A 12433-nucleotide genomic window follows, 5' to 3' on the forward strand; every position below is an offset into this window, starting at 1 on the left:
AGGGAGAACACGGATGCCACAGAATTCCGACTGCGGTTTGCCCCTCCCACGTGGAAGATTTCTGGCAACTCGCACCTCCTTCCTAGCGATTCCGTGGAAGATTCTAACGCCCACTGGAGGCGTCCCTAGTGACGTCAAGAGCGCGATTCCAGTCTCTGGCCAATCACGCGGCTAGAATCCGGGGGAAGCCCGGGCGGCTGTGTAGGTTTGCGCGCGTGCGCGAAGTCTCCGCGTGGCTATATAAACATGGCTGGCGTGCCCGCTCGGTTGAGCCGCGCTGAGCGCGCATAGGGGCCGCTGAGGGTGTTCGGGGTTTGTAATTTTGAAGTTTCCGGCGGGGGCATCGCGGCGCAGAGTTAGGCTGGGAGGTGGGAGCCGAAGTGACGCCCTTCCGGGAGTCGCGCACCTGGGTTCTGCTGCAGCCCGACTCGCGGCTGAGGCGCCGGTCTGAACCGGCGCACGTGTGAGCGCCGCGGAGGGAGCGAGGAACTGGACCAGGTGGTGCTGCCGGCTGGGCCGTGCTGACGGGAGGAAGTCCCGCGCGCGCGTGTCCCGCCGCCCAGCCCGCGCCGGTCACTCCCTCCTGTCTTGCGGCTCTTGCGCCTCTCTCTAGCGATGCTGTGGAGCCGGTATTGCTCTGGAGTTGGGTTGACAAGCCTCGCCTCGCCTCAGCTTTCCGAACGGCAGCGCCGTCGCTGCCGCTGATCCTCCTGGGATGCCCGCGGGCCTCACAGAACCGGCCGGCGCCGCCCCCCCCGCGGGCGTGAGCGCCTCCGGGAGCTTGACCCTGGCTCCTGCCGGGGTTCTGCCCGTCCGGGTGGAGACCACTCCGGTGTCCCTGAGCGCCGTGACTAAGGCGCCTGTCAGTGTCTGCGTGGAGCCCGCGTCTTCCCAACCACTGCGGTCTCCCGTGGGAACCCTGGTGACCAAAGTGGCTCCTGCCAGTGCTCTTCCTAAACTCAGCAGCGGCCCGAGGCCGCCTGCCCCTCAGATGGTCGCCGTGAAAGCCCCCAACACTACAACTATCCAGTTGCCTGCGAATTTGCAGCTTCCTCCAGGTATGTTGATCACCTTTCCAGTCATTTCAGGGTCCAGCCTGCGACTCCACCGGCACCGTCGCAGCCCCGGATTGCATCTTCCCCTGTGGTAGCTCTAAAAAAAACTCAGAACCAAAACAACCTTTGATATTTTTGACTCCGCTGGGAGTGATTTGGCTTTACAATTAATATAGTCTCCGGGTCATTACTGCGTGGTTTTCTTTTCGTACTTAGGGAAAGGATCTTTTCGCCTGAGTGACAGTAAAAGGTAGAATCGCGAATTTAAGAGGGCCTGAGGCACTGGCTCTTTGGTGAGGGAGGAGGGAGGATAGCGAAAGTTTATTTTTATATAACGAAAAGACCAGTGTATAAAATAACACGTTGAGATTTTTTTTAAAAGGTGTTGAAAGATTCTTGTGTGTTGAGGCTGAAGGGATTTTAAAATTTGAGCAAATTAAAATAAAGTTCCTTTTTCTAGTATCAAAATGAACGGTGCTGCTTCCTGCACAGTCCTTAGATGGGTGGTGATTGTAACTTTCAATTAGAAGAATCCCTCTCACGGGGATCAAATTGACAAATCAGAGCTATGTGATTGTTATTTTGAAACAATGTGTGAATGCCGGTGTGAACGCTACAGTTCAGGACTCTGACAGCTTGTTAGACTAGTGTTTACTCTGTTGGGTTGTTTTCCATGATTTTTCCAAAGGTTTTTGCTGTGTGATCATTTACGTTTGTAAATACGCTGAATGTTACTTGAATCTTTTTTCCTGTCAACTGAGAGTCTCATGGAATTTAAGTTGGTGGGAGGGGGCACACTCTTTGGAATGAATTCTACTCATAATTAAATTGTCTTCTACTAATTTGGCTTAGGAATAACGGAAATTCTGATCTGCAAAGATGGTAAAGAAATAGAGGCTTTGAATAAAAAGATTTGATAACCCCCAGCAGAATGACAGGTGCTCTTCTCTAACCCATATTTTATTTGGTCAAGAACTTTGTGAAACTATTATAAAGTTCTGTTTTGTTTTGTGTGGGATAGGAGGTACATTGACTTGTTAAGGATGAGTGCCCCCTTTAAGTACATTATCAATCAATTCTAAATTGTCTTTCTGCATATGCACAAAAGCTTCTAAAATAATTATATGAAGCAGTGAATGAAAATCCTCCCTAATTTTTTAAAAACTAAATTCCAGTCTAGTCTGTAATAGAAACAAGAAAACTATCAAGTGTGAAAACTTGGAGAAAATGAGAACTGACCACTTCCTGAAGACCACTTCCTGAAGTCACTGTGCTAGGCATTCTTTACTCATTACTTATATCTTTTGTTGCTCATACTAGGTGGGTAGCAAATACAGAAAAAGGTGTAAGGGTAAATAATTTGCCTAAAGACAGACAGTTCACAGTTGTCAAAGGGAATTTGAGTCCAGGTCTATTTATCTCTACTTTTTGCATTACACTGTGCTTACCACTTTGTGTGTACAGTGTGCTTCACTGATTATCAGTGCTAAAAAGTGATTTATAGAATTTCAGAGCCTGATCATTTTATGCAAGTTGCCAGAACTGAAATTTGCCTGAACTAAATAGCAACAAAGTAAGTATACACAGCCTAAGATAACATGACACTAAAATATTTTTTTAATTGACTGATGAAATTCCCACAAAAGAGAGGAAATGAACTGTCTGTAGAAATTGGTAGTTACAGAGGAGCTATGGAGGCGATTTGAAGGGTATTTTGGGGGGATTTCTACTAGTGTGTCACATCAGAATTGATGCAGAATAAAATAACCAGTAGTTAGGGATGAGATGAAAGCACTGACTGAAATAACCTTTTACAAAGTTACGAACCTTATACCATTTTTAAAAATATGTTGAGGGTTTCCAGGTTACCTGAGGATTCTTAAATTATATTGAAGTCAGCTATTCTTTTTTTCCAGATAATGAATACCATGTTTGATTTATCTTTACTTGAGAATTTCCTCAACAAACAAAACTGGTTTTTGAAAATCATATGGGCAAAGTAGCTGGAAATAAATGGAGGGGAGAGCATTATGAGGAAATGAAAGAAACTATATATAGTTCTCAAAATTATTATGTCAGATATTTCTGGTAATCTCTTAAGTTTTTTTCTTGTGAACCTATGAGGCTATTTCTGATATTCTGTCTCTTATTTGAGTGATGAGCAAGAATTCGATTACTTTATATCATAAATGGTAATAAATTTGTCTATTGTCATACTGTGCAGAAGTTTGTGAAAGTTGCTTGCAGCATGTGTGAGGTCCTTTTTCATCAACTCCTTCATGCTGATACATGACATAGAAGTTGCATTGTCTTTCTAGGATTTCTGAGCTAGTCTGCTGTATAACCTAGTGGTTCTTGTTTCCATCCTGACTTTATTAAGGATTTTTACATGATCATCTGCTTCCACTGTTGTCACAGTGCTGCAGTACTTCATGAAATAAAAGGTTGTTCTTTTAAGTGCTCGCCATATGCCATCCAGTGTTTGTATTTCAAAGGCTGTGGAGTCAGCCTAACTGGATAGTGTCAATAGCATTGTTCTGTGGATAATCAAGCTCAAATAAAGTGCCAGTACTTTTTTCCCACTGTTCTTCAAGGCTAGGTTAGACCCTCCCATTATGTGTTCCCACCCGCACTCTGTGCTTTCACCACCATAGTACTCTCACACTCTTCTTATTGCATACTATTTTGATTGTAAGTTCTATAAAGGTAGGGACTCTGTCATGGACTTTATTAATCCGAGGGCTTAGTAAATTGTTTGGTGCAAGAGACAGCACTGAAGTATTTGAATGCATGCATGAGTATAAGATGTGGAGAAAAGAGGGGCAATAGGTGTAGCTCTTAGGGTATTCCAGGGCCATCACAGTATCAGTACATTGAGTTTCATTTTAATGTCTTTGTTCTGCTTGTAAAAGTAGTAGAACATATTTTAAGAAAAATTGCATTACTGAAATTTAATAGCTACTTCACCACATATCATTGTTAATGGGTTTTTTTGCATGTTTTTTATATTAGTGTCTAAATTTTCCTAACTTGTTTGAATTGCTAAGTAGTCCATTATATTGATATGTCATTTAGATCGCGTTTTCAGACTTTGATATTTGCATTATATTATGTATGTGATTACAAATACCATAGTAAATATCTTTGTGCATTTTAATAAACATGTATTTTTATAGAATAAACTGCTAGAAGTAGAATGTTCATTCAAATGATCATACTTTATTTATTTATTTTTTTCGGAGAAACACACACATATACCCTCAAGCTCATGTTATCACTATCTTTACATTTATTTATTTTATTGTTCATTTTAAAACAGTGTACTTCTTTCCTCCCCCACTGCACCCACCTGTCATCACCATAATCCTCTATATTCCTCCCTCCTTCCAATCCCTCTCTGTCACCCTCCCCTGTAGGATATCTCTGGCTTATTTGTCTGTTTTTGTTTTGTGTTGTGAATTTAAATAACAATACACTCCCCCCCCCATGTCTTATTTGGTTCTCTTAAATTGTTCCTACCCGTGAAACCATTTGATATTTTTCTTTTTCCTTCTGACTTATTTCACTGAGCATAATCCCTTCCAGCTCCAGCTCCATCCATGTTGCTGTAAATGGCATGAGTTCATCTTTTTTGATCGCTGAGTAGTATTCCATTATGTGTGTGTGTGTGTGTGTGTGTGTGTGTTTTGGAAACCACCCAAATGCCCAAAACTAAATGATTGGATCAAGAAGATGCGGTATATATCTTCTTAATCCAATCATTTAGTTTGGGGCATTTGGGTAGTTTCCAGGATTTACCTATTTGTAAGCACTGCTGTAGTAAACATAGGGGTGCACGTATCCCTTTGAATTAATGTTTTTGTGTCCTTTAGGTAGATCCCTAGGAGTGGAATTGCTGGTCGTATGGTAGCTCCATTTTTAGTAATCTCCATACAGCTTTCCAGAGTGATAGTATCAGTTTGCATTCCCAACAGCAATGTAGGAGAGTTCCTTTTTCACTGCATCCTCACCAACATTTGTTGTTAAGTTTTTTTGATATGTGCTGTTCATACTGGTGTGTGATGGACTCTCACGTGGTTTTGATTTGCATTTCCCTATTTATAAGGGATGGTGAACATTTTTTCATATGCCTGTTGTCCACTTGCAACTTCTCTTTGGAGAAATACCTTTTAAGTTTTTCTGCCCATTACTTGACTGGGTAGTTTGCTTTGTTTTTGTTGATTAATGTGAGCTTTTTGTATATTTTTATGATCAGTTTCATATCCATTGTATGGAGTGCAAAGATATTTTTCTCCAGTCACTAGGGTGTCTCTTTGTCTTGGTTAATGTCTCTTTTGCTCTGCAGAAGCTTTTCAGTTTTATGTAGTCCCATGTGTTTATCTTTTTCTTCATTTTCTTTGCTTTGGGTGAAGAGTCTTTAGAGATGTTATTGAGATGTATATCTTGTGTTTACCTATATTTTCTTCTGTATATTTTATTCAAATGGCAATACTTTAATAAATACTGCCAACTTGTACATCCAAAAGATTGTTTAAATGCAAAATCAACTTAATATTAAAAAAGTCATCCATGGACTATTTTCTTAACTTTATGGTAAGAGGAGGTGAGTGGACAGAGAGAGACTTTGAATGAAAAATGTGTGGACTAGATGATAAATATATGGTTTTGTTAATTATGGAATAAATATACCTAAGAGTGTTCTTGTTAGTTTGAAGTTAAAATAGTGTATGATATGGAACAGCCAAGAAATTTTAGTTCAGGTTACAGAACAGGGACTAAGTAGTGTATTAATCGAGTTTGTGGATAACAAGGGACTTGGAGAATAAGTCTTTTGGGGGAAAGTGTACATTTACAAAACAGGCTAGAACACTGACTTTGAATGAGCAGCACCTGGATTTGAATCCCAGTTCTACTACTGAATAGCTCTGTGGTCTTGGCAAATTTATTAACCTCATGCTCAACCTCATGTTTCTCTTGTCTGAAATGTGGATCATATGATCTTCATAGAAGTACCATAAAGATTAAATAAGTATACAGGCCTATTGTCGCACAACTCTGGGGCAACATGATTTGTGTGGAATACACAGTGGTTGTACAGTAGCAATTTCCTGAATATTTAAGGTATCTCTATTGTATTTGACTTTAGGTATTCAGTGATTGCTGTTTATCTAATAATATGTATTGTTGTCCACCAAGTCCACCGAATGCTCAGTAGTTTGAAAGGGTGAATCTTTTTTTTAAGAATTTCTTTTTTTTACTTTTCCTTCTGTAATACAGGTTCTTCAATAGGTCTTATTTAATATAGACATTAACGTTTTTCATTATTTTTGAGAAACAGATTAAATGCAGTTTAATACAAATAAGAATTGCTGCATAGAATATAATTCATATATTAATTTGAGGTTTTTTATTTTTATTCTTTTAATAATATAATAGTTTATTTTTACATAATTTTGTGCATTTTTTCATCTCAGTTGTAATCTCCATGGGCTTCCCATCACCAAATCACCCATGTGCCATCACCATAGTCCAGTGCATTTCCCGCCCCCCACTGTTTTTGATCCCATTCCCCACTCCACCCTCATAAAATGTCTCTGTAATATAGCCATTCATTATTATTATTTTCTCACCTGGTCCATTACACTCCTGCTATGAGTGAAACCATGCGGTATTTTTCCTTTTCTTTCTAGCTTATTTCACTAAGCATGATCTTTTCCAGCTCCATCCATGTTGCTGCAAAAGGCATGTGTTTATTCTTTTTGGTTTCTGAATAATGTTCCATTGTGTATATGTACCACATCTTTTTCATCCAGTCATCCACTTTTGGGCATTTGGGATGTTTCCATGTCTTTCCCATTGTAAATAAAGCAACAATAAACATGGGGGTGCAGGTATCTTTTTGAAATAGTGTTTTTGCGTCTTTTGGGTAGTAACCTAGGAGTGGGATTGCTGGGTCATATGGAAGCTCCACATTTAGCAGTTTGAGGAACCTCCAAACAGATTTCCATAGTGGTTGTACTAGTTTGCATTCCCACCAGCAGTGCAGGAGAGTTCCTTTTTCTCCACATCCTTACCAACATTTGTTGTTGCTAGTTGTTTGAAGATGTGCCATTCTCACTGGGGTGAGGTGGTATCTCATTGTGGTTTTAATTTGCATCTCCCTTACTACGAGATGATGTTGAACATTTTTTCATATGCTTGTTGGCCATCTGCATTCCTCTTTGGAGAAGTGTCTTTTTAGCTCTTCTGCCCATTTTTTGATGGTGGTGTTTTTTTGTTGAGTTTCATCAGTTCTGTCTATATCTTAGTGATCAATCCTTTATCACTAGTTTTGTGTGAGAAAATTTTTCCCAATCAGTGGGATATCTGTTTGTTTTTGTAATGTCTCTTTTGCTGTACAGAAGCTCTTTGACTTAATGTAGTCCCATCTATTTATCCTTGCCTTCACTGTTGTTGCATCGGATGCTGAATCTTTAAAGATGTCGCTGAAATGTATGTCGTGTAGTGTTTGACCCTTCTTTGCTTTCAGGTATTTTATGGTTTCAGTTCTTATATCTAGGTCTTTAATCTGCTTCGAGTTGTGTATAGTGTGAGGTAGTGATCTAGTTTCATTTTTTTTTTTTTTTGCACGTAGCTTTCCAGTTTTCCCAGCACCACTTGCTGAGCAAAACTGTCTTTGTTCCATTGTATCTTCTTTGCTCCTTTGTCAGAGATTAGCTGCCCATAAATCTGTGAGTTTATATCTGGGTTTTCTATTCGAATCCACTGGTCTGTATGTCTGTTCTTGTTCCAGTACCATGCAGTTTTGATTATTATGGCTTTGTAGTATAGCTTGAAGTTTGGAATTATAATACCTCCACTCTCTTTCTTCTTAGTCATGAGAGTTTTGATTATTCGAGGTCTTTTATTGTTGCATATGAATCTCATCAATATTTTTTCTATTTCTTTGAAGAATATCATTGAGACTTTTATTGGGATGGTGTTATATCTGTATATTGCTTTTGGTAGCATGGCCATTTTGATGATGTTAATTCTCCTGATCCATGAGCAGGGGATGTCTTTCCATTTCCTGGTGTCTTCTTGTATTTCTTTTAACAGTGTTTTGTAATTTTCTTTGTAAAGATCTTTTACCTCTTTTGTCAGGTTGATTCCCAGGTGTTTGATTCTTTTTGTTTTAATTGAAAAGGGGATGTATTTTTTTTTTTAATTTTTGCTTCTTCTGATTGGTTGTTTGTATATAGGAAAGCCTCTGGCTTTTGTGTGTTGATTTTATATACTGCTATCTTGCTAAACTGGTGGATGGTTTTGATTAGTTTCTCTGTGGAGTTTTTAGGGTTTTCCATGTAGATTAACATATCGTCTGCAAGTAAGGACAGCTTTACTTCTTCTTTTCCTATTTGGGTTCCTTGTATGTCTTTTTCCTGTCTTGCTCTGGCTAGAACTTCCAATGTTATGTTGAAGAGCAGTGGCAGTAGTGGACACCCTTGTCTTATTCCTGATCTCAAAGGAAAGGGAAAGGGTGACTCTTTAACCTCAATGCCCACTGCTCCCTTTTTTTTTTTTTTTTTGTTAATGATACTTGTAGAAAGTTTGGAAAACATAGGACAGTTACTTAAAAATATTTTGAGTGCATTTTTAATCTCCTTTTAAAAAAATAACCTTTTTTTTTTAAAGGTTTTATTTGTTTTCAGATAGAAGAGCTGGGGCCAGAAGTACTGCAGGGGATGAGAGGATTCACCAGAGATAGAGTGGAGAGCAGAATAGACAGATTTACCAAAATACACTGCTAAGGGGCAAAATGGGTAAAATGGGAGAGGTCTGCTGCTCCATGTGGGTTAACTCATGTCCCAGGATCACAGTCTGGCCATGATAGTGATAGCGCTGAGACTTAACCCCTAGGTCACCAGAGAGGCCCTAGTCTCCTTTTTTTATATTGACTTTATTGAGCTACACATTATGATGTTAAAAAAAGAAACCCCTTTACAGTGTATTTTGAACATTTGACAAAGATGTAGCCACCACTGCAATCGCAATCAAGATACAGAACATTTTACTCTTCAAAGTTTTTAGTCTCTTTGGAAGAAAATGTGTGCATGCTTTCTCTATTTTTACGTAAGTGGAATCTATGATGTAATTTTATATTCTACATTTTACTAACCATTACATAGCAAGAGCTTTAAATTTAATTTTTTTAAATTTAATTTTAATGATTGCATAATTATTTAGTCATTCCTCTGACTGCGTGGGTTGCTTATGCTTTTTGGTTTTATACTAAAAGTAAGACAAATATTTTGTATGTAGATTATGATGTATATCTTGATTAGCTTCTTGACACATAACAAGAATTTGAATTTCTAGATTCAAGGGAAGGAGAATTTTGAAGTTATATGCAGAATCCCTCTCCTGGAAATCAAATAAGTTTCTAGAACTTCTAAAGGACATTGGACTTAATTTTTCTCCAACAATCTTATTTTTCTTTGTAAACTAATCCATATACAAAAATAGTCACAACTATGGGAAATGAAAAAGAAAATAATGATCACCTAAAATCTGTGGTCCTACTTTTAAAAGATGAAATTTAGTATGAAAAAATAAGTTAAAATACTTGGATTTTTCAGTAAATGGTGATGGGGAAACTGGACAGCAATATGCAAAGAATGAAATTAGACTGCTGTTTTATACCACAAACAGAAATTAACTCAAAATGGATTAAAGACTTGAAGATAAGACTTCAGTCTCTAGAAGAAAACATAGTAGGTAAGCTGCTTGACATCCCTTTTGGCACTGCAGTGTATTGTGTAACAAACTAAAAATCGTCAGGTTAGTGAAGGAAATCATCAGGAAGCTAAAAAGACAGTCCACTAAGTGGGAGAAAATATTAACAAATTATATATCCAATAAGGAGTTAATTTTCAAAATAATGATCTCAAAAAACTAAAATCAAAAATTCCAATTAAAAAATGGACAGATGACCTCTCTACATTTTTCTAGATAGCCAACAGGCACGTGAAAGATGCTCAATATCTCTTATCATTAGAGAAATGCAAATCAAAACCGCAGTGAGATACTACTTCATACTTTTAGAATGGCTTTTCTCAAAACATAACAGAAAGGAAATCTTGTGGGGATGTTGAGAAGGGGATATTCTTATGTACTCCTGGGGGAAATGTAGATTATGGAATGTGGAAGACAGTATGGAGTTCCTCAATGGGTTAAAATAGAATTGCCATGCAATCGAACAATTCCACTTCTGAAATTCCAGGAAAACAAAAACAATATTTTGAAAAGTATGCACTCCTTTGTTCATCTCAGCATTATTTACAATAGTTCAGGTATGGAAACAACCTAAGTGCCCCCCAATGGGTGGACATGCACAGTCAGTGGTATATTGCTCCATTGTGTAAGTAGAAAAAAATCTTTCAATTTGGGATGATTTGCATGAACTTTTGGGAACATGAACATTATGCTAACTGAGTGAGACAGGTAACATATATTGTATGATTTCACTTAGATATAGAATTTTTTGAATGAACAAATGAGGCAAAGTTCATAGATTCAGGAAACAGTGGTGGTTGCCAGAGGGGACTGGAGCTGGGATGGCTGTGAGTCAAAAGGACAAAGCCAGAAAATTAACGTTGTATGGTCACAGATGTTAAATAGACTTATTAGTCTAGTAATGTTTTCACAATTTATATAAATTTTGACTCATCTGAGACCAACATAATTTGTTGGTATGTCACAAAAAGTTTTTTTGATAGCAAGTGTTGAAATGTAATAGAAGGAAATAAGTTGTTTTGACAAATCAGCTCTGTAAATGGAGAGCAGGGGAGACATTCACAAAAAATAATAGAACCTGGAATAAAAACTTACTGATTGATTTAATTATTTCTTTAATTTACTAAGATTTGTGAAAAAGAGGAAAATTTTAGTGCCTTTTAAGCTCAGTAAGGACAACTGCGATAATTGAAAAATTAAAGGAATTGGTCTGTTGGTGCCAAAGGAAGAAAACAAATGGGAATATGTAATCTACCTTTAGGTGTTTAAAGTACTTTGCTGTAGTGTACTTCCTCACTCGTCTCTGGTGAATCTTCTCACCACCCCTGTACCTCTGGCCTGCACGCCAGATCTGTATGCATAAATAAATAAATACTTATTTTAAAAAGTACTTTGCTGTAGAGAAGAAAGTGGTTTATTTTGTGTAGGTGCACAGAGAAGTGGTGTTCACACAGTTTGCACATATTGTTAGTACAAAAGATTAGTTTTATACTTATTATTTTTGTTTCTGAAGTATGTTATTTTTTGATGTAGTTATAAATGGAGTGGTTTTCTTAATTTTTTATACTTATTCATTATAAGAAATACAGTTGCTTCTTTGGGCTCCTACTTAAATCCTTACTGATCTTGTTTTCTTCTGCCTAACTTGGTCATTTATTAATTTTAATAGTTTTTGTTAAGATTTTCCATTTTCTGTGAGTAGTTTAACTTTTTTCTATTCTGGATCCCTTTTATCTTCTTAATTGTCCTGTTTTACAGCATTATACTTAATCTTAAATACAATATTGAATAAAAAGAATGATTGTAGGCGTCCTTATCTTAGTGCTCCTGTTCATAGGTTGTTTTATTCTTGATCTAAGGGTAAAAAATTTACTCTTTCACCATTAAGTATGATTTTATTTATTTATTTATTTTGGATTTTATTTATTTTTTAAAATTTATTTATTTATGCACACAAAACTGGGGTACAGACTAGAGGTGAGAAGGATGAGCGGATTCTTCAAAAACTGAGTGGGGAGTAGAACAGGCAGATCCACTGAAGTAGACTGCTGACGTGAGCAGTGGGCGGGACAGGAGAGGTCTGCTGCGCCATGTGGGTCACCTCCCTGGCCAGGGATCAAACTCCTGCTGCAGTGGTTGCAGATAACTTCATAATGCTGCACTTTAATCTGTTGTGGCATCAGGGATGGCCCATAAGTATGATTTTAGATATGTATTTTATTTTTTTAAGATATACCAGGTTGAAGAAGTTTCCCTTTATTCTTATTTTGTTGAGTGTATTTATTATGAAAAGAGGGTGTCAAGTTTTGTCAGTCTTTTTCTGCATATTGAGATGATCATGTAGACTTTATCCTTCTATTGATAGGTTGCTCTATACTAATTAATGTTTGAATATTAAAACAACCGTGCAAACTGAGATAAATATCCTTTTGTCATGGAGTTTAATATTTATATGTTGCTGGATTTCTGTTAGTACTTTGTTTAGAATTTGTTATAGGTCTGATTAATAGTGTCGTTCAGGTATTTGATTATGAAAGTTGAGTGTTGAAGATGCAATTATTATTATTGAATTGTCTATTTTTCCCTTCATTTTTGTTACCTTT

At 37.6% G+C, this 12433-nt stretch overlaps 1 protein-coding gene across 2 annotated transcripts in view; it reads left to right on the forward strand.

The window, feature by feature from the left end:
* The first annotated feature begins 361 nt into the window (after positions 1-361).
* Positions 362-12433, forward strand: part of TAF4B (TAF4b RNA polymerase II, TATA box binding protein (TBP)-associated factor, 105kDa) — a 98465-nt gene continuing 86393 nt past the window's right edge. For both annotated transcript variants that reach the window (XM_004683801.2, XM_012725753.1), the window contains exon 1: positions 362-1058. In XM_004683801.2, the coding sequence (XP_004683858.1) occupies positions 716-1058 (343 nt within the window). In that variant the 5' untranslated portion in view covers positions 362-715. The remainder of the gene's footprint in view (positions 1059-12433) is intronic.

The sequence above is a fragment of the Condylura cristata genome, unplaced genomic scaffold (assembly GCF_000260355.1).
Source record: "Condylura cristata isolate star-nosed mole 26May11 unplaced genomic scaffold, ConCri1.0 scaffold00016, whole genome shotgun sequence".
NCBI lineage: Eukaryota > Metazoa > Chordata > Mammalia > Eulipotyphla > Talpidae > Condylura > Condylura cristata.